The sequence below is a fragment of the Paralichthys olivaceus genome, chromosome 20, assembly GCF_024713975.1.
Source record: "Paralichthys olivaceus isolate ysfri-2021 chromosome 20, ASM2471397v2, whole genome shotgun sequence".
In the NCBI taxonomy this organism is placed as follows: domain Eukaryota; kingdom Metazoa; phylum Chordata; class Actinopteri; order Pleuronectiformes; family Paralichthyidae; genus Paralichthys; species Paralichthys olivaceus.
In genome coordinates this window covers 12,045,861-12,063,816 of record NC_091112.1, presented here as the reverse complement: position 1 = coordinate 12,063,816, position 17,956 = coordinate 12,045,861, and the positions used below count along the sequence as shown (strand labels likewise).

Genomic DNA, 17,956 nt, shown 5'->3' with positions numbered 1-17,956 from the left:
ACCGCAGGAGCTCTTCAACGTGAGAGTTAATCAAGATCTTTTATGGAGACTTAGTTGCAGCAATTTCTGAAGTCAGACAAGCCAGATTTATCTGTAAAGAGCTTGTAATGCACACATTCACCCTGAACGGCTTCACACAGACTAAACAATGGAAACTAAAACTGAGCAGCGTGACAGGCATGATGGGAAAAAGGCAGGAGTCCATGTGAAGATATACAGTGTACAGGTGGTGACATTAAATAGCATTAATGAGTCAAATGTGTGCACTGTGTGATTGCGTTTTTGTGGTGGTGGGGGTTAACACAAAGCAGTCGTAATGATCATCGTTGCCATTACTGTCGCCATCATCATCGCAAGCATGGCATTTCAAGAGCGCCATTATCATCATTATTATAGCTAATATTACTGATGATGAGGTGTTCGTGGCCTCTTGTTGGCCCTAACTAAGGCATCGTCATGGAAACAGATGACAGAAAAGAGCATAGCTTTATTGAATTACTCTATGAAGCCATTCTGACCAAATGGGGCTTGAATGTTGCATCGTCTGAGGGACAGGCAATGTGAGACGTGCAGAGGAGAATCAGGGGTGAAGAGGGAGGGGAGGAAACCCAGATAGAAAGAGCCGTGGAGATGAACAGAAAGAAAAAGAAAGGAGATATAAGGTAGAAAACACAGTGAGGACCATGTGATTGTAGAGAGACACAGATCCACTGGTACAGAGAGGCCTGCTGATCAGCACAGAGGAATACTGTGTGACGGCTGGAAAACAATGGCAACAATTCACCAACATAGACATAGTTATATAAGAGGAAATCACCAGTACTAATTCTATAACACTAATACAGACAGTAAACACCACGTCAGAACCATTGATTATGTGTCTGTCACTGCAGTCCTCTGCTTGTCTTAAATTAGTAGCATCAGCCTTTTTTTCTTTTAAACCAAAATGTCTTTCTGGCCTGGCAGATCTCACAGGCTGTCAAATCCAGCTTCTATACATTGCAAACACATATTAAATATATTTAAAGTGCAAGTGTGATCTGCTGATATTATGCTAGAAGGAGGAAAACAACCATCCTTTTATTTGGGAGAATGCAGAAATAGCTCAATGCCCTTGCAGCTACCCCTGCGTGCTGTGGTGCTCCCGCAGATTCTGTCACAAGGTTTCAAACCTGAGTTTCTTGGTGAAAAGCATCACTGGAAAAGGACTGATTTTTCATGTACTTTTTTGTGCTTAAACTGCTCTCAAAGCCACAAATGGAGGTCGTCATACCAGATTTTTAGATCAAAACATAGGAAAACTTCTTGGCTTCGCTGAAATGTCACTATGAAATCTATCGGAGCCCCTCTCCATTAATGATGCCTCCACTGTCAGGCATTACATATTGTTATTGCTCGTATCACGTTTCATGGCAACGTGATACACAGGCAGAGCAGGAGGGGGGGTCAGAGGGGGACAGTTGAACTAATAATTTTCCCAGATGTTCATCAACATTGTGTTTAGATCAGTTAGATGAAACTCTTGAGCAGTGTCTAAGTGGTTGTGGATTCAAGACCAAGTGAGGGCAGTAGTTTTATTTTGCTTTTTACTGCTGCTACTAAATAGAAACATATTGAGTCCTCTCTCTCTCTCTCTCTCTTTCTCTCTAATAGAGGCTGGATTTTCAAAATAAAACGCCTTAGTTAGTTACAAGATGTTACCAGGAAGCCAGAATAGAGGCTGGATTTTCAAAAATAAAAGCCCCCAGAGAGTTACAAGATGTTACCAGGAGACACGAAAGGAGCTTGGATTTTCAAAGTAAAAGCCCCCCCATCCCTTGCCAGGATGCATGAATAGAGGCTGGATTTTAGAAATAAAAGTGCCAAGATGATAAGAAGACAGAATGCTGATGCACTTCACAGGGTGCAGCAATCAGTGATTGTACAGTGATTAAGTGATTGTTGGTTCAAAACTAACTCTGGTCAAAAATATTTTTATTTTTATTATTGTCTTTTAAATAGAAACATAAGGAGTCCTCTCTCTCTCTCTCTGTCTCTCTGTCTCTCACTCTAACCTGGATCATGATGAAGTGGTAGAGCTTGATTGACATGTGGGAGGTTAAATAAAAGCCTCTCTCTGTTACCCTCTGTCTCTCTCTCTCTTAAATCAGTCAGTCAGTGTCTCTCTCTCTCTCAAACTAAAACTAAAACAGTCTCTGGACCCGGCATTAAAAATTTATTGGGAGGAATTTTCTAGTTTTAAGTTAAAAGTTATCCGTGGAGGCGTTCTCTCAAAACACATAAATCTTTATTATGTCGGATTGTTTCGCAGATAATCTGATAATCAGTTTGTTCCCACTGGAAGATCAGATAGACAGAACAAATTAGAGTAACACAAACATACAATTAGGACAAAGTTGTAATGACTTATATTTTGCAAATAAAAAATGCTGACATTTTGTTTTTAACTCTTTTATGTACACAGCATGACCTAAGTCCTGTTTGTAGTCCACAGTCTTTCACTTCCATACAGCACAGAGTGTGGGAACTATGAGAACAACTGAGAGCAATAGCAAACATTATTCTTTGTCTTTGAATTGTCTGCGTTTGCTTTGTATGATAAATAACACAAAGAACACAAGATGTGTAAATGTAACACTTACAGCTATATTTTGAGAGACAAATTCATGCATCAATAGAAATACTCTATGTAAATCATGATGTGTTCAGACACAAATTCTTTGATAAACACAACAAAAACTTGATATTGTGAATAAACAGAAGAGGATTATGCTGTAAGGGACATTTTAGATAACAGATAACTCATACACTGCTTCATTTATTAATTCATCAAGCATAAGACGTCTTGTTTTATATGTGATTCTTCTTTAACATTTAATCTAAACCTGATTTTCACTGCTGCTAAGGAGGTGATGTTTTCATCCTTGTTTGTTTTTCTGTTAAATACACAAAAACAAACCTGATGGATTTCAACGAAACTTGGTAGAAAGATTTTGTTGCAGATTATTTTCTTTAACATTGTGAGAAAGGGCGTTTTACATTTTGATGTTTATTTTGTTTTTACATTTTCACAGATTTCCCACAGAGTAATTCAATGATCTACATGGAAAGAATCCGGCATATTTAGAGGACTGATATCTGTGAGTGAATGCAGTTTGGTGTGTCTTGATTGAATTCAAAGGGGACTGCCTCAGTAGAGGTATGTGCAGTGTGGCTACATGAACAGTGTGACAAACATGGATGAGAACAGTGTAGGTAATAGCAGTGCGATTCCTGATTCAATTCCTTGAACTTTAAATGGACAAATTCTGATTCAAGACACAAAATAAATACTAACAAAAAAACAAGCAGAAATCTGGTGATATTGATCATAGAAAAGCAAACTGGCAGTGCCACATTTGACAAGGCATTTCTGGTATAAACATATCTAGATTTACATCAGTCAACCAATTGCAATTATTCTTTTGAAACAGTGATATGTTATCTGAGGCTCATTGTATTGGTTCTTATTAATCCAGACATATGTATATACACACTTGAGTTGTTTAGTAACATTATCTGTATATACAGTATAGTCACAGTTACTTTCTGTCTCAAGTGCATTTTGGGTAAATAATAGGGTACAGTTGGGGTAATGAAGGTCTCTGGTACAGTTATTCTGCTCTATGCCTTCCCTCAGTCTTTTAGGACAAATGCCTAAATAACACTCTAACACCAAAACACTGTGAGTCAGTAATTGTACAGTATAGAACAGTGGCTGAGTTGTAAGGGGACCAATGATGTGTTGTGAGCATGTCCAGGCTCACAGAGAAGCTATGGCTCATCCAAGCTTATGGATGCATTTGGGTTAGATGTAGCTCTCCCACTCTTCCTTCAGAGGGGGAATGGTTTGAGTGCCAGCATCCAGTTCTTTCAAAGCACTTTTATCGCTTGATTCATTTCCCCCCCTTTGCTTCTCATCCTCCTTTTGTTCTGGTTCAGTCTTTCCATCACTTTCCTGTTCCTCTGTAGAATTGTCCAGCAGGGGGAGGTTTGTGTCTGTGCAGCCGTGCGGGTCGTCTCGACTGTGTTTCGGGCTCAGTCTCTGGTGCTGACACCGGTCGTGTTCTTGACCCTGTCCTTGGTCCTGGCTGTTGAAGAAGCTTCGGATGATGTGTTTGGGCAGACCCAGCTGAGCCGACAGGGTGTGGACCGCCTCCTCGTCTGGGTTGAGGCCCACGTCCTGGATGAAGCTCTGTAGGATTCCCAGGGCTTCGCAGGAAAGTTTTAGCCCCTCGCCTTGCACCTCATCTCCACCTTCGACCTCATTATTATCTGCGTCTGAACAAACCCCAGCCCTACCTTGACTCTCATTTTTCACATTAGGCCACTTCATAGACAGCTTGTCCTTCACCTTGCCCTCTTTGCTATTTCTTGTGATCTCATTTGTGCCTTCTTCACCCGCACTTCCATCCATTGCCTGCTCCTTGCATTCCAATTCACCCACTCTCCCAGAACCACCCCAGTCTCCTCCCAAACTGCCCTTCTCTCCTGTTCCTCCCTCAGCCCAGTCCTTCATGTCCCCTCTCTCGCCATTGCTGCTGCCTCTGCTCTGCAAACGCACTCTCAGGTGCCCCCAGTTAACCCCAACCTCGGACTCGGCTGGCGATGCGGTGCACGGTTGCCGTGGAGACAGGTGAGGTCCCGCCTCAGGCTGCAGGGGTTGATGGGGTTGCAGATGGTGCTGCTGTGGAAGAGGGGAGTTGCGCTGGTACTGATGACAGAAAAGAGAAATTAGAGGTAATTAGAGTAACAAGCCATACTGGGTCTTACAGAATTTAGATTTTAAACACCAACTAATTTACACTGTGTTAATGTAGATATTCACTGTCTCCTTAAACAGGAGATTATGTGATGTGAAGTCAGCAGACAGCAGAAATGTATCTGTATGATTTGATAGGTTTTAAAAACAAGAACAGTGTTTTTTGTGCATATATAATTATCTAATAATTAAAAAAAATGTCATACAATGATGATATTTAGAATGATTAAAAAGAATGATTAAAAAGTATGATTAAAGAACTATGCAAAATTATTGACAATTTCCTGATTCTATTTTCTTAAATAATAGGAATTGTTGCTAAAAAAATGTGTGTTGCTCACATTTTAGATGTGCAACTCATGTCAAAGTAGACAAAACAAGTTAAAACCCTCCATGCTACCATTTCTTATCATTAATAAAGATAGAGGAAGTGACTCCTGAAAAAGGAAGTGTAATTAAAATTTTTTTGAATGCATTTAGCTGTTGTGTTTCTTTACTATGGCATATTCAGATTTTTACAGAAATAAAGTCTGGTCACTTCAAGCCTTCAGGATCAGCCATCCCTCAACATGTTGATTCTAGGCTTAGAGTTATTTATCTGCTCGCTTGTTTATTACAAACCTTTTCCAATTCATGGCTGCTATTTCAGTAGTAACATAAAAAAAACGTATGTGACACTGGGGATTTATTCTCAGGAACATCTCTCAGAGACTAAGAGATTATAACAGTGGCCCACGTATAATCATTTCTTCCTTTTTTATCGTCTCACCAGTGAATTGTCACTGCTAAGCAGTGCGAGCCTGTCAGCGCAGTGCTGCTGTGCCGTTGTGCTGCTGCTCTCCTGCTCGTAGATGAAGTCTCGCTCGGTCTGGGAAAGGCTGAGGAATCGGCGGATCATGCACAAGTTCTCCCACAGGGTCCGGTTCTCCGGACTGGGATCCTCCTTCCAGCGCAGCAGCTCACACAGCCAGCCCTAGAGGAGGAACACACACACACGAGCTGACCAGGTAACCCACTGTGTTGGACTAAGCACATAGGGAAGACATGTTCTGTCCTTCACCCAGGTCAAGACGCTTTGTCAGTACACATTTGTTTTCCTGTGGTGTTCTTAAAAAGACTGTGACGTCCAGCTAGTTCCTGTGGTGCAGATCTGTCTGACCTGATCTGACAACTCCACAGAGCAAGTGGAAAACACTGAACATAAAACTGTGAAGTGAATATTTCGATCTCAACAAGTTAATCTTATATAACTCAAAAATAACTTACTATCTTAATCTGTCACTTGATCCCACAGCTGATGATAAAGCTGAGTGAAGCTAACCTCACCATGCAGCAAACTGCTCTTATGGCATTTTCTTATTAGCTGGAATCGTTTCTGAATCACGCCAGTGGAAACTTGTGAGCAGCAGATTGAGGAACATGGAGCCAAACTAGTTTCAGATTCATGAACTAGAGCATGATTACGTTCGTGAGGAGGCTGATACACACGCATTTGATTCACACAAACACACTGGCCCAATGTGCACCAACACACATGCAGATGCACGCACACCTGGCTGAAGCCCAACTCTAGCACACAATGCCATCCAGATGCACAGTACAGATAGAACAGAGAGATCCAGCATGGTTCTGCCTGCCAAACAACCGGGTAATAGAGAGAGAGAGCGAGCGAGTGAGGAGGAGAGAGGAACAGAGTACATAGAGAAAGTATGGTAGAAATTGAGGCCAGTGAAGAGATAGAAAAAGAACCTCAGGGCATTTGACCACCTGTCTATACTGGCATGACCGCTGAATGACCTCTAAACATCATGGCGATGAGACGAGAGAGAGGTTATGCGGTAAAAAACAAAGGAAGGAAGGAAAGAAAGAGAGAGCTGGAAACTGGAGAGATGCACGAGACAGCTAAACTCCCCCCATTCCATGAAGGGAAATTATCCTCAAAACAAAAGGCAATAACAAGCTTATGCAGCCGCCATAAAAATGAGAACAATAAACACTCAAATCATGCTTGTGTGTATGTGCATTAGTGCATTTGTGTGCATGCGTGTGCTTTTGTGCAATTGCATGTACAGTATGTCTATGTGCACAAATAAGTGGTGTGTACGTGTGTATGGCAGCTATTAAAGCGATAATTTAGGACACAATAGCAGTCTGATGCACTGATAGTGCTCTGCAGAGTACAGCTGCTGCTTGATTATCTGGGCTTCCCTCCACACACAGTAACCATCCTTGCTTTCACTGGGGAGACGGACTCAACCGGGAATGCTAAATTTGAGCAATCAAGCCGTGCAACGATTAGGAGCAATATGTGTGTTTAAAATTGGACACCTTCATGCGGATATACCTGACTCTTGGAGGCAGCCACCTTTGCAAACAAGGCCTGAGACACCTTGGCTCTCTTCATCTCGTGCTGGATCTCCTCGTAGATGTTGGAGCTGACATTGAGAACGCAGCTCTCGGTCTTCAGCCCCCTGTCTGCTGAGACCGGGGACAGTCTCGCCTTAGAAAGTGACAGACAGGAAGACAGAAAGACAGAGAGAGTGGGTTTAAATGCAAGCTACGTTAAACTGAGTAACCAGCATTTGTTGGAATACACTTTCAATAACACAGTTCCAAGTCTTGAAGAAAGGGAAGCCAGGGAGGGATTTTATCCTTTATGCAATGTGGAAAATGCCTGAATTTGGCCACAAAGAATGGAAGAAAATGGGGGATGAACAGCAGAGTTTAAAAAATCCAGGAATTTGTTAACATTGCAAGATCGGATGTTTATTGACTTTTTCTCTAATTTCTCAGAGAAAATTGAATGGATCTTGATGAAAAATCTGTAATATTTAGGGAACTGATATCTGTCAGTTTGTGAAATTTAGTGCAGATCCAAATAAGATCTGGATCTTGTGAATTTTAATGTTTTGATTAATTTTCAGTCGAGTACGATGGTGATTATAAGGGAACACTAAATGTAGGAGGAGACACTGCTTGGAAATCCAAGATCTTTGGGGGATGACCAACATCAACAACTTTTAAACTCCCATAGTGATTTTTAATAGTTTATAATTTCCTTCACCATTTTAATGTCTTTTAAAATAACCTAATCATCTCAGTATTCTTGCACATCTTCATCAAATCAATCTTTCACAGCCGAACATGCTTGTTTCACATCATGAACTTCAGTAAAACTGAGCGTTGGTGTTGGTGGATTTTATGTCTCTGTCTCTCCGTGCGTCTGCTGGCTGACCTGCGTAGATCTCGGTGGCGTGTTGTTGCAGCTGGGGGTGAATCCGGTCAGGCTCCTCTCTTTCTCCTCCTGGTAGATGCGCTCCCTCTCTGCCTCGGGGAGCAGCAGGAAGCTGTACATGGCTCGCAGGTTGACCAGCAGAGACTGGGAGGCGTGTTTGGGGTCCTCCTCCTTACGCAGGATCTCTGACAGCAGGCCCTGGTTAAAACATGCACAAGCACAAACATCAACACTCATTGATTAGTGCAAGTACAAACATGTACGTGGATAAATAATGCCACATACAAAATTCATACAGTCTGTATATTGGCTTCCAGCAAATTATATGATCAAAATAAAATCTATAAATACATAATCATTCAAATAGCGACTGATTTTGTGTATTGATACCTTTAATATCTCACAGGGAACCACTTTTATTTAAGTTCTTTTCCCTTTATCTTTATGTAAAGATCATAGACGTAAAGTTTCTTATACACCCCAAGGAATTTGTCAAACACTCAGATCCAGCTCGATCTCCTGCAGTGTTTCACAGCTACAGAAGATCCAGAGCCAGGTCCCAGTCGGTGCTAAGCACACTACTTGTCTCTAGTGTTAGCATCACTCTGGGTGTATCTGCCTGTGCAGGAAAGCCTTCAAACGTCCCATGCAGATTGCAGGGCTTCCTTCCTGAAAAGAAATCAGATTTCATGCTGGCAATGAAATGACATAAGAGGGAAACAGCCTTCTTATTCAAATCCTGGATCATCTTAGAATCCAACCAACAAACTCTGCCTTCCAAATAGACAGAGGCTTTACATGAATGGCCAAATGACGAATGGCTCCCTCACTTTTAGATGGCATCTTGGCACCATGCCCAACCTGTATGCCTGGCACCTTGGATCCGGCAACTGGGAGACATGGGGGTGGATAATAACTGATGACAGTAATAATAATAATAACAATGGGCTTAGCCCGTCCTTTCAGCTATATTAGTGTGTTGGTGAATGTACGATGATGGACGCAGATAACGTTGCATTTTAGTGTTAGAGGCGATGGTAGAGGGAGATAATGGATGCGAAATGAGGGGAACGAGAGGCAGAAGAAGGGAAAGATTAGAAAAGAGATGGATTGGCAGTACGAGGTAGATTTTAAATGAATAAAAAAGGCTGCCAGAGTGAAAGGTGGCACGATGGAGGGATAGTGAGATAGAGGAAGAGGTAGAGAGGGAGACAGAATTTCTCCAAGGGCTTGTGATTAGTTGGCCCAGCAGCTGCTTCATCGCTGGCACCAGCTTTTGTGCTGCAGAGAGTTGGCACAAACACACACATTCATACATACACACATGTGCATTGTTGTGGGGGTGCACTGCGGCAAAGGCCATGCCAACATGCCAACCTCCAAACACACATATTCACATAGAACACAATTACGTACCACTGCAACACAAGAGAACCCTTCCAGCAGATAATCACCAGAAAACAGGCTTTTACTGTTGCTACAAAGCTTCTTTAATTTTCATCAGATCATAGTCTTTGGCTGCCGCTCTTTTCCATACCTGGGTCCTGTTAAAAGCCACCCGGGCAAAGATGGCTTGGGAGATGCCTGCTCTTTTCAGCTCCTCCCTCACACAGTGGTAGATGTCACCCGGCACGTCGCACTGCCCCACCGAAGAGCCAGCCGGTGCCTGGTTCGGAGGCCCGGCAGCAGGGCCTCCCCCCGGGCAGCACTGCCCCTGCTGTGGAGCTTGGGACTCTGAGGCTTTAGAGAAGACCTTGGCAGGAGCTCTCACCACAGGGGGGTGGTTGAGATACTGTTGCGGGGACGGTGAGAGGCCCTGGCTGGCCAGCATGCGGCTAACAGCATACTGCTGGTTGAGAAACTGGGCCATCACCAGCTGCTGGTTAACCATTTGGGGGCTGAGAGGTTGGGTCACCAGCGCAGGAGGGCGTAGGCCGAGGGGTGGGTGAGCACACATGCCGGCTACTCCTCCTCGAGAGAAGAGAAGGGTCGAGCTCTGCTCAGTACCTGTGATTGGCTGCTGGGTGAGGGTGATATGTGCAGACTGCTCAGAGAAGCTTTCAATCTCTGGTGAAGGAAAAGGAAAGCAAAGATGTAATCATACACACATGTAATATTAACAGTGCACCCGAAATCCATACTACTTACTAATTCCAGGCAGGTTCTGAGTATGACATGTTCATGTTGGAAATGTAGCATATTAAATATTCAAGCCAGGATGAATTGCTTACTAAATATGATTGATTTTATGTGTGCTGTGAATCAAGTTGTGGGAGGCAAGACACTATTAAAAGAATCTTAGAAAATAAAAGAAAATCAGCTTTATATCTTAAGGGAGAAATTTTGATTTTGACTAGAACACATTTTTTATATTAGTACCTGTCGATATGAAATGCTAGAGGGGTTTTATTTGCTGGCTAAAACATACAATTAGTATGCAGTATATTAAGTGTAGAGTCAGTATATGTATGTGGACTTCAGACATGCTGTAAAACTAATCATGGGCGCTTGTCTTTTGCAGGCTGGATTGAAATCCCTCACCTTTGAAGCATTTGGTCTTCTTGAAGTGCTTGTACCATCGACCAAACTCGTGACACTTGGCAGCTGAGACATTTGCATAGTAAGTGCTATTTACAATAGATGATATCATACTCTGAAAGATAGGGAGGAAAGACAGTGGAAATTCATTACATCGTCTGAGCTCCTGCCTGGGTGTCTCAGCTGTTCACACATCTGATATTAATGATCTCAGATCTGTGTTATTAAAAAGACCCCCAGGTAAATAGGATAATAAAGACAGATGAGTGTGTGTGAGTGAGTGAGTGTGTGTGAGTGTGTGTGTGAGTGTGTGTGAGTGTGAGTGAGTGAGTGAGTGAGTGAGTGAGTGTGTGTGTGTGTGTGTTTGTGTAATCAAACAAAACACAAGAGGTCACCAGAGACTATGCCTCAGTGTGTCTTATTCGCATACATATATACACAAGAAAACACACACACATGAAAACACACACAGTTTTTCCCCAAAGACCATCCTGTGCAATCTTTACATCTGATTACACCTTTCATCTTCTCATATTTATTTTAATCTGCTTCTACCAAACTAGAGTAGGTACATGGAGAGATGGAGGAGAGACTGGGGGGGGGGCAGATTGATTTGTATCTGATCTTAACACTGAAAAGGAAGGAAAGAATCCAAAGAAGAGGGAGAGGGAGATAGAGCAATATTCTCTTTATCCAACTGTAGATGTCCTAAGCACCCTCAGGCAAAATAACAGATAGATCAAGTTGATACTTATGATTATTCATAAAGAGGCCTTCCCCAAATACTGCAAGATTTATGTAAAATTATTTCTGCAGTTGCGTCTGTATTTGCTTAATTAAATGCACAGGAGCTGAAGGAGATTTTCCAGCCAGATTCTGATGTTATTGCTGAATGTAATGGGTACAGCAGAAAAAGAAAAGCCAAATACAAAAAGAAGAGTGAGGGTGATGGGCAGAGAGAGAGACGGGGGCTGAGGCTGGCAGACGGATGGGGCGACAGGCAGACAGGTCGGCCGTCGGCGGAATCAAGATAGACAGCAGCCGAGGCAGCGTGGCTTTTTAAGAGATAAGCATCTCTTGTTATCTGCCTCTCGCTCCTGAGCTCTGCCCCCGCGCCTTATCTACCTCCGCATCTGGACTTCCTGTCTAACTATTGGACCACACACTCACTCTGTGTAATGCACAAGCACACACACACTTGTGCAGGACATGGAAGGGCAAAGACATTACTAATGCACACGGTGAACGTCAGTTCTATTTTCTCTTTTCTTTTGCACTACGTGTGTATTGTACCTGGGACAGCGGACACTCCTTAGCCAGGCTGCTCTGGTTCATGTCCTTGAGGAGCTCCTTCAGAGCATTTCTCACTGTGGAGTGACTCCACTGCTCGGCGGGCAAGTCTTCCAGTTTTGGGCAGCTGGACAAAGAGCACAGTAGAAAGACTTGAAATATATAATTCCATTATGTACCTCTGCTAAGGAGGTTGTTTTTGTCTGATTGTTTGCTATTCAGCAGGATTATACAAAAAACACAGAGCCCATATCCATGTCATTTTGTAGAGGGGTTAATTTTGGGAGTATTTAATTTTGTGCAATTTGTTGCAGATGCAAATAAAAATCCAGATATAGTGAATTTAAATGTGGTTTTGTAAGGGGACTGTTTGGCAATGTACTGTGATGTAAGAAACTTCCAGAGCCACAGATGCCGTCTTCTTTTTTGAACATGTTGCCCATTACAGAGCCCCCTCCTCTTCGTCCTCCACCCCCAATAATCACACATTCGCACCCACACTGAGGACTTCCTGTGTAAATACAAGATCACATACTTGCACTCTCTCATGTGTTAAAGAAACACACTCTTTAATAAGGGTGTGTGTGAGGGTCTGGGCTGTGGGAGGAAAATACTTTAAGGAAACTCATGTGATACAGAGAAATCTTACACAGGTTGTGCTTTCTCTGAAGCAAAACAAGTTGTTTTAACCTGTCACAGTAAGAAAGGTGCAGATGATTGAATTATAAAATCCATGATGGCTGATTTCGGCCGCATTATACGCGATGGTTCACTGTCGTACTGTTAGGATTTCTCCTACCGGGACTTAATAGTTTTGTCAGTCTGTTGGAGACTTGTCTTGGAAAACCAATTTTGTATGGGGCCGATTCAGTCCATGCCCTTTGGTTATTTTTACTCATATTAGAGATGGTGGGTTGCTGCGGTGTCTTCCAAAAGCTTTGAGAGGCTGGGAAATACCAAACAAATCAATAAGATAGTCCCTCACAGAAAAAACACAGGGAGCCACACAGTCTCACAACCACAGTTAGACTCCACACAGACAGAAGAAGAAGAGCCTGACAGTAACTTAGATGAATAGGTGTAACGTCTGCTCTCTACCTGTGCAGCTGTATTTTCAGGGTGATGACATGGTGAACATCCTGCAGCATGTCAGCCACTGTGGCGTCTGGAGCATCGGTTACACAGGACAGAGGCACAGGGTTCCACCTGCCAACCTGGATCAGACCTGAACACACACACAAGTTTAAACTGTGAGAACTTAAAGACGATCTCTTTTGTTTCTCTGCCTCTCTTTGCGTGTGTGTACCTTTAGCCTGTGCAGCAGAGCTGTGAGAGTAGCCCAGTGTCAGCAAGGCCATCTCTATCAGCTGGTTAAACAGCAGATCTCTCTTGACCAACACAAACTCGGCATGTTCTTCTTTCCTCTCTCCGTCCATTTGGCTCTCTCTGTGCTCCACCACACAGAACACTGGCAGCACGCTCCCTAAGGTGAGGGAGAAAACTCATTTCAGGACATTTGAGAAGAAAAAACACAGCATTAATTCATAACACTTCATTTCATTATCGAGTTTGTTGTGTCATCACACATAGTGATGGTGTGACATCCTCAAAGTCAACCAAAGACAGTTATTTGACATAGCAGATGACGTGCAGGAGTCTCTATTCACTGTACAAAAAACCCCAATCTGTAAATAAGTATTTAAGTCCCCTTTCCAATGTCAGCCATCGTACCTCTGCTGTGCCCGCTTTTGCCCTGTGGCCTCCCTGCGGTGGGATTCTGTGCCAGACAGGGGTTTTTGGCCACAGGACTCCCCTGCCGGCTCCTCTCCTGGGCCGAGGGTCCCGCTCCGTTTTGTTCCAGACGAGCCAGCTTGGCAGGAGGGGGCCTGGGGTCTACAACGGGATCACTGCCCTCGGATTTCTTGGCTCCATTACACAGGGTGTCCATCTGTGGTATCACACTAATACAGAGACACAGACACATAAAAATCCAAAGACTGTGCCAAGTTGCTTCATAGAATAACAATCCACATTATCTTGATAGTATATCTGCAAATGGTCAGTGGTTTTATTGTGCACCCTTTGGTGTTTTGAACTATTATGCTCCAATATGTTTTAAAGTGACAAGACAAGAACATTAAAATGTTTGTATCATGCAGGACAGAATAGGTTACATACATCCATCATTTCCAGCCTGTAGCCTAATTAAGTAATAGCATACAAAGTACATAAAGAATTACAAAAGTGGTGATGAGACCTGTCTGTGTCAAACAAGGGAATGAGATTTTTGACGCGCACGTACACAAACACACACTCGGATCAGAAGGATATCCGGATCAGTATTAGGTGGTGACCTTCACACAGATGCAGCGATCAGGACGACCCTCTAAATCCAGTTAAACTCCAGTGAATGGCACACAGCGCAGTTTTTCTTCCTCATAATAAACCCGCTGTCATCTCCAGACGCGCTGCTGAAAGTGACAGTGATTCAGTTCATCCTCAGCGGCGCTGATCGTCCCACGTCCGGCTCTGCTGAAGTTTGATGGAGGCGAAACCACAAACCTGTTTCAGCCACAGACCCGGCGGCGCGCGTCCCCCGACCTGCCATCACGCATCAGCAGCCCATTCCCGCAGACATCCGCCGGATCCATATGGCACACGCGCGCTCGCTTCCATTGATCCCCAGCTTCTCTCGACCATGTACGCTCCCGTGCGTCCTCCTCACCGCGCCGATCGTCTGTTTACTGTCCAAGTAGTTTTGCGTCTATTCCTCCTTGTTGCACCGTTCACCCACCACGCTTTATATCATCTTCCGGCGTTAACGATGCATCTACTGGCCTCAGTGCAAGTTCAGATCGAGCACCGGGGCATGCTGCAGCTGCTGCCGTGGATCAAGCCCCGGCACGGGGAGAACAATGCACGGCTCTGAGCTCCAGGATCACATTATTCTCTGCGTGTCATGTACGAGGCTGCAGCTCTGACGCCGGGCAGCGGCTGTTGTTGGTTACACTTCAAAGCCCTGTGCGCACGCGGAGAGAGAGAGAGAGAGAGAGAGAGAGAGAGAGAGAGAGAGAGAGAGAGAGAGAGAGAGAGAGACCCCCCCCAACACACACACATATACACACACACTCATAAATAGGCTACACGGACCCAGCTGCATTAGCATATGGTGTAATAATGAATTCACTAGCGCGCTGCGTAAATGTATTAAATGTGACAATTGCGCATAAATCTATTTATTATTTTCTGCCGCATGCTGTGCACGCACTTATTATTGTCTTTAGGGTATCGCGGAGCTCTCCATGGTAACAAAGTGGAGCAGGACAGAAAGGTGGAAGCGGCTGACTGATATTAACTTTTGATCGGTGATGTGTTATTGTCACAACAGTGTGGCTCATGTTTAATGCGTAGATAATCACATTTTTACTCCATTCAGCCAATAATGTGTTCTGTATCTCATTACAACATTATATCGCAGACCAGAGTAAATTATTCATATCCATCCCATAGCAGACTTCTATAAATACAGATAAAAGACTGGAGTATAACTGTGCCTAATAGTATAGTGTTAAATACCATGCTATTCTACTATAATGATGTTATACAGACATAGTAGCATATAGTAGGCAAATATATCTAGCATAGTATAGTATACTATGCAGTTCTACTGTTATGACCATAGAATTATAAACATATTTTAGTATAGTGTTATTCCTACATTACAGTACTTTTACATAGTATAGTATACCACCTGGTCTACTGTAATGCCTATAATACTATAAACATACTATGGAACATAACATGGAGTATAGTATAGTGTAGCATAGTATGGTGTATAGTGCTGCACTACTGTAATGCTTACAAATCCATCACTGTACCTCAAAGTTTTGCTCCAGCTGAATCAGTATTGCCAGACAACAGCTCGTCCTCTTCGCAGAGACCTCAAGTTACAGCCAACTACCAGCTCACCTCCCCCATCCAGTCCACTGCCGACAAGACGCACTTCACCTCCAGAGCTGTGATCCCCCAAACATGCATGAAATCTCAGTGAAGGTGTCCCAACACACACACTCACAGACACACACACTCACACACACACACACACACACACACAGGTGTATGTGTGTGTGTTGTGTGACTGTTAGAGAGAGAGAGACCGGAAGAGTCAGAGATCCTTCACGCAGACAGATAAGATTCAAGGACTTGTCTCATGAAATGTTACCCCCGGTGTGGTAACAGGTCTTTTCTGCAGCCACGTCGCTGGGTCGATGCTGTGCCGTGGGAGCGTATGTTTGGGGAGGGAGAGCATGCTCTACTACTTTTGACTAATTAAACAAAGTGAATTAGCTATCTCCCCAGCCAGAGCGAGTCATGGCTGGTTACACATCATTCATGGTGACTAATCCAAAGAGAGAGATGTCACTCAGCTGGGTGCAAGTGTCTGTGTGCATGTGTGTGTGTTTACATCATACTCCCATATGTCCACTGTTTTGTTTATGTGTGTGTGTAGTTTAGTGATGTCTCCTATGATTTTGTGTTAGTGCATTCAAGTGTTTATATTCTCAGATTTCCCTCTCTCCCTCCCTCTCCCCCTCTGTTACCCTCTGCTCCACTATTTTGTCAGTGGCTTGATACGTCGTCAATGAGGCTGGCATGCTAAATGATAATTAAGACCATTACACGCTCACAGAGCATGCTACCAGTGCAGCACACGGCTCCCTCAATCGCAGCCTTATCTCAGGGGACGCCCTGATACTCACATAGTCGTGTATCTCTCCAAATTAGGTTAGATTTTCATTCTACCTCATTCGCCATGGATGTGATGTGGTTATTATAAACTCATGATATGGTTAGTGAGTCTGCTGCTGTTAGAGGGGGAGAGGCATCGTATTGGCACGTTAAAGGGAAATGGATTGCCAACACTCTGTGCCGCACATCTCTGTTTCTCTTGCTGATGCATACTTTTCAATCTGAAGTACATTTGCAGATACACAAACACACACTTGACACTCACTAATGCATGCATGTGTTTGTGTTCATTATACCACATCACCTCGAATGATCTGTCATCTCGAGATGTACACTTTCATCTCTTGTTCAAGTTGGGCAAAAGTACATTTACTTAGTAACACATTTACAAATACTGTACTTAAGTACCATTTTGCAATTTTTACTCTAGTTTGGAATTTCCATTTATTGCTACTTTATATTGTGAATCTATTGCAGTACATATTTCTCTTTTTGTCCCTCACTACATTGATCTGGCAGCTGTAGTTACTAGTAACTTCACAAATTAAGTTATAACAAAGAAAATATGATCTGGTCTGTTTCAGTTGCACAGGCTCATTTTCTTCTGCAGAACCATTAACATGTTATAATGTTTGATAATGCTCTGCTTTTGCTCAGATTGGATTTTGAATTCAGTTTGTACTTAATAAGGAGTAATAATAATGAGTATTATTATATTGTTGTGTTTTATATTGTTGACTTAAGGTAATTAATAAATTGCATTTTACCAAATCCACAGTACAGTATAGTATACCACAAGTGTTATGGATTTGGTACCATAAACATACCATAGTGTAGTATAGTATAGCACAGCACAGCAGTGCATATTATAGTAGTATTGCATAGTATAATGCGCCATGCGGTTCCACGCTACTGTAACACCTATAATCTATAAATATGATATAAGCACAGTACAGTATTAGTATAGTTAAGCTAAGTATAGTAAAGTGTAGTGTAATATAGTAGGTTTAATAATTACTTTCCCACCATTCTCCTTGTTATACTTGTTACAATATACATTTTCCAATCATCAGAGATGAGTGTGAAGGCAGCTTTCACCCCTCCTCAGGTTTCTCCTGATCTGCCGTGTGTACGGCCTCATCGGCATGAGAATCAGATCAGGTATCAAACACTGATCAAGAAAAAAAAAACACGCCCTCAGGTTGAGGTGGTGCATGAATAAAAGTCAGAAAGTCTTTCTCTCTGACAGAAGAGGTTCAAGTTTGAAAGCAGAGGACCTCAAGATTTCAGATAAGATTGTGAGCTCAAGTGATGCCCCCTCCCTCCCCACTAGATTTAAAAAC

The 17,956-nt window shown here is 43.0% G+C and overlaps 2 protein-coding genes across 5 annotated transcripts in view; one reads left to right on the top strand and one right to left on the bottom strand.

Annotated features, from left to right (window-relative positions):
• Positions 1–1,386: 1,386 nt before the first annotated feature.
• Positions 1,387–15,959, bottom strand: satb1a (SATB homeobox 1a). 4 transcript variants are annotated; one of them, XM_069515810.1, is made up of 11 exons: positions 15,743–15,959; positions 13,596–13,825; positions 13,171–13,347; positions 12,963–13,089; positions 11,868–11,991; positions 10,578–10,689; positions 9,574–10,103; positions 8,037–8,234; positions 7,146–7,301; positions 5,571–5,774; positions 1,387–4,753 (listed from the first exon to the last, which is right to left on the bottom strand). In XM_069515810.1, exons 2-11 carry the CDS (start codon positions 13,810–13,812, stop codon positions 3,848–3,850), a joined length of 2,751 nt encoding a protein of 916 aa, XP_069371911.1. In that variant the 5' UTR covers positions 13,813–13,825; positions 15,743–15,959; the 3' UTR covers positions 1,387–3,847. The 4 variants fall into 4 exon arrangements, with proteins under 4 accessions (XP_069371911.1, XP_069371910.1, XP_019946234.2 ...); XM_069515809.1 differs by lacking the exon at positions 15,743–15,959 and adding an exon at positions 14,219–14,897; XM_020090675.2 differs by lacking the exon at positions 15,743–15,959 and adding an exon at positions 14,427–14,897.
• kcnh8 (potassium voltage-gated channel, subfamily H (eag-related), member 8) overlaps positions 5,670–17,956 on the top strand; it is a 62,063-nt gene continuing 49,776 nt past the window's right edge. The window contains exons 1-2 of the mRNA XM_069515806.1: positions 5,670–5,808; positions 10,558–10,656. The gene's annotated coding sequence lies outside the window, so the exon portion shown is untranslated. The remainder of the gene's footprint in view (positions 5,809–10,557; positions 10,657–17,956) is intronic.

What these genes read in the sequence shown, in the direction of transcription:
- satb1a (XM_069515810.1), bottom strand. Translation starts at nt 13,812, where the DNA reads ATGGACACCCTGTGTAATGGAGCCAAGAAATCCGAGGGCAGTGATCCC. An exon ending in CTCTGCTGCACAGGCTAAAG is followed by an intron (nt 13,090 to 13,170) that starts GTACACACACGC and finishes GTGTGTGTTCAG; the next exon opens with GTCTGATCCAGGTTGGCAGG. An exon ending in TGGCTGCCTCCAAGAGTCAG is followed by an intron (nt 5,775 to 7,145) that starts GTATATCCGCAT and finishes TTCCTCCTCTAG; the next exon opens with GGCTGGCTGTGTGAGCTGCT.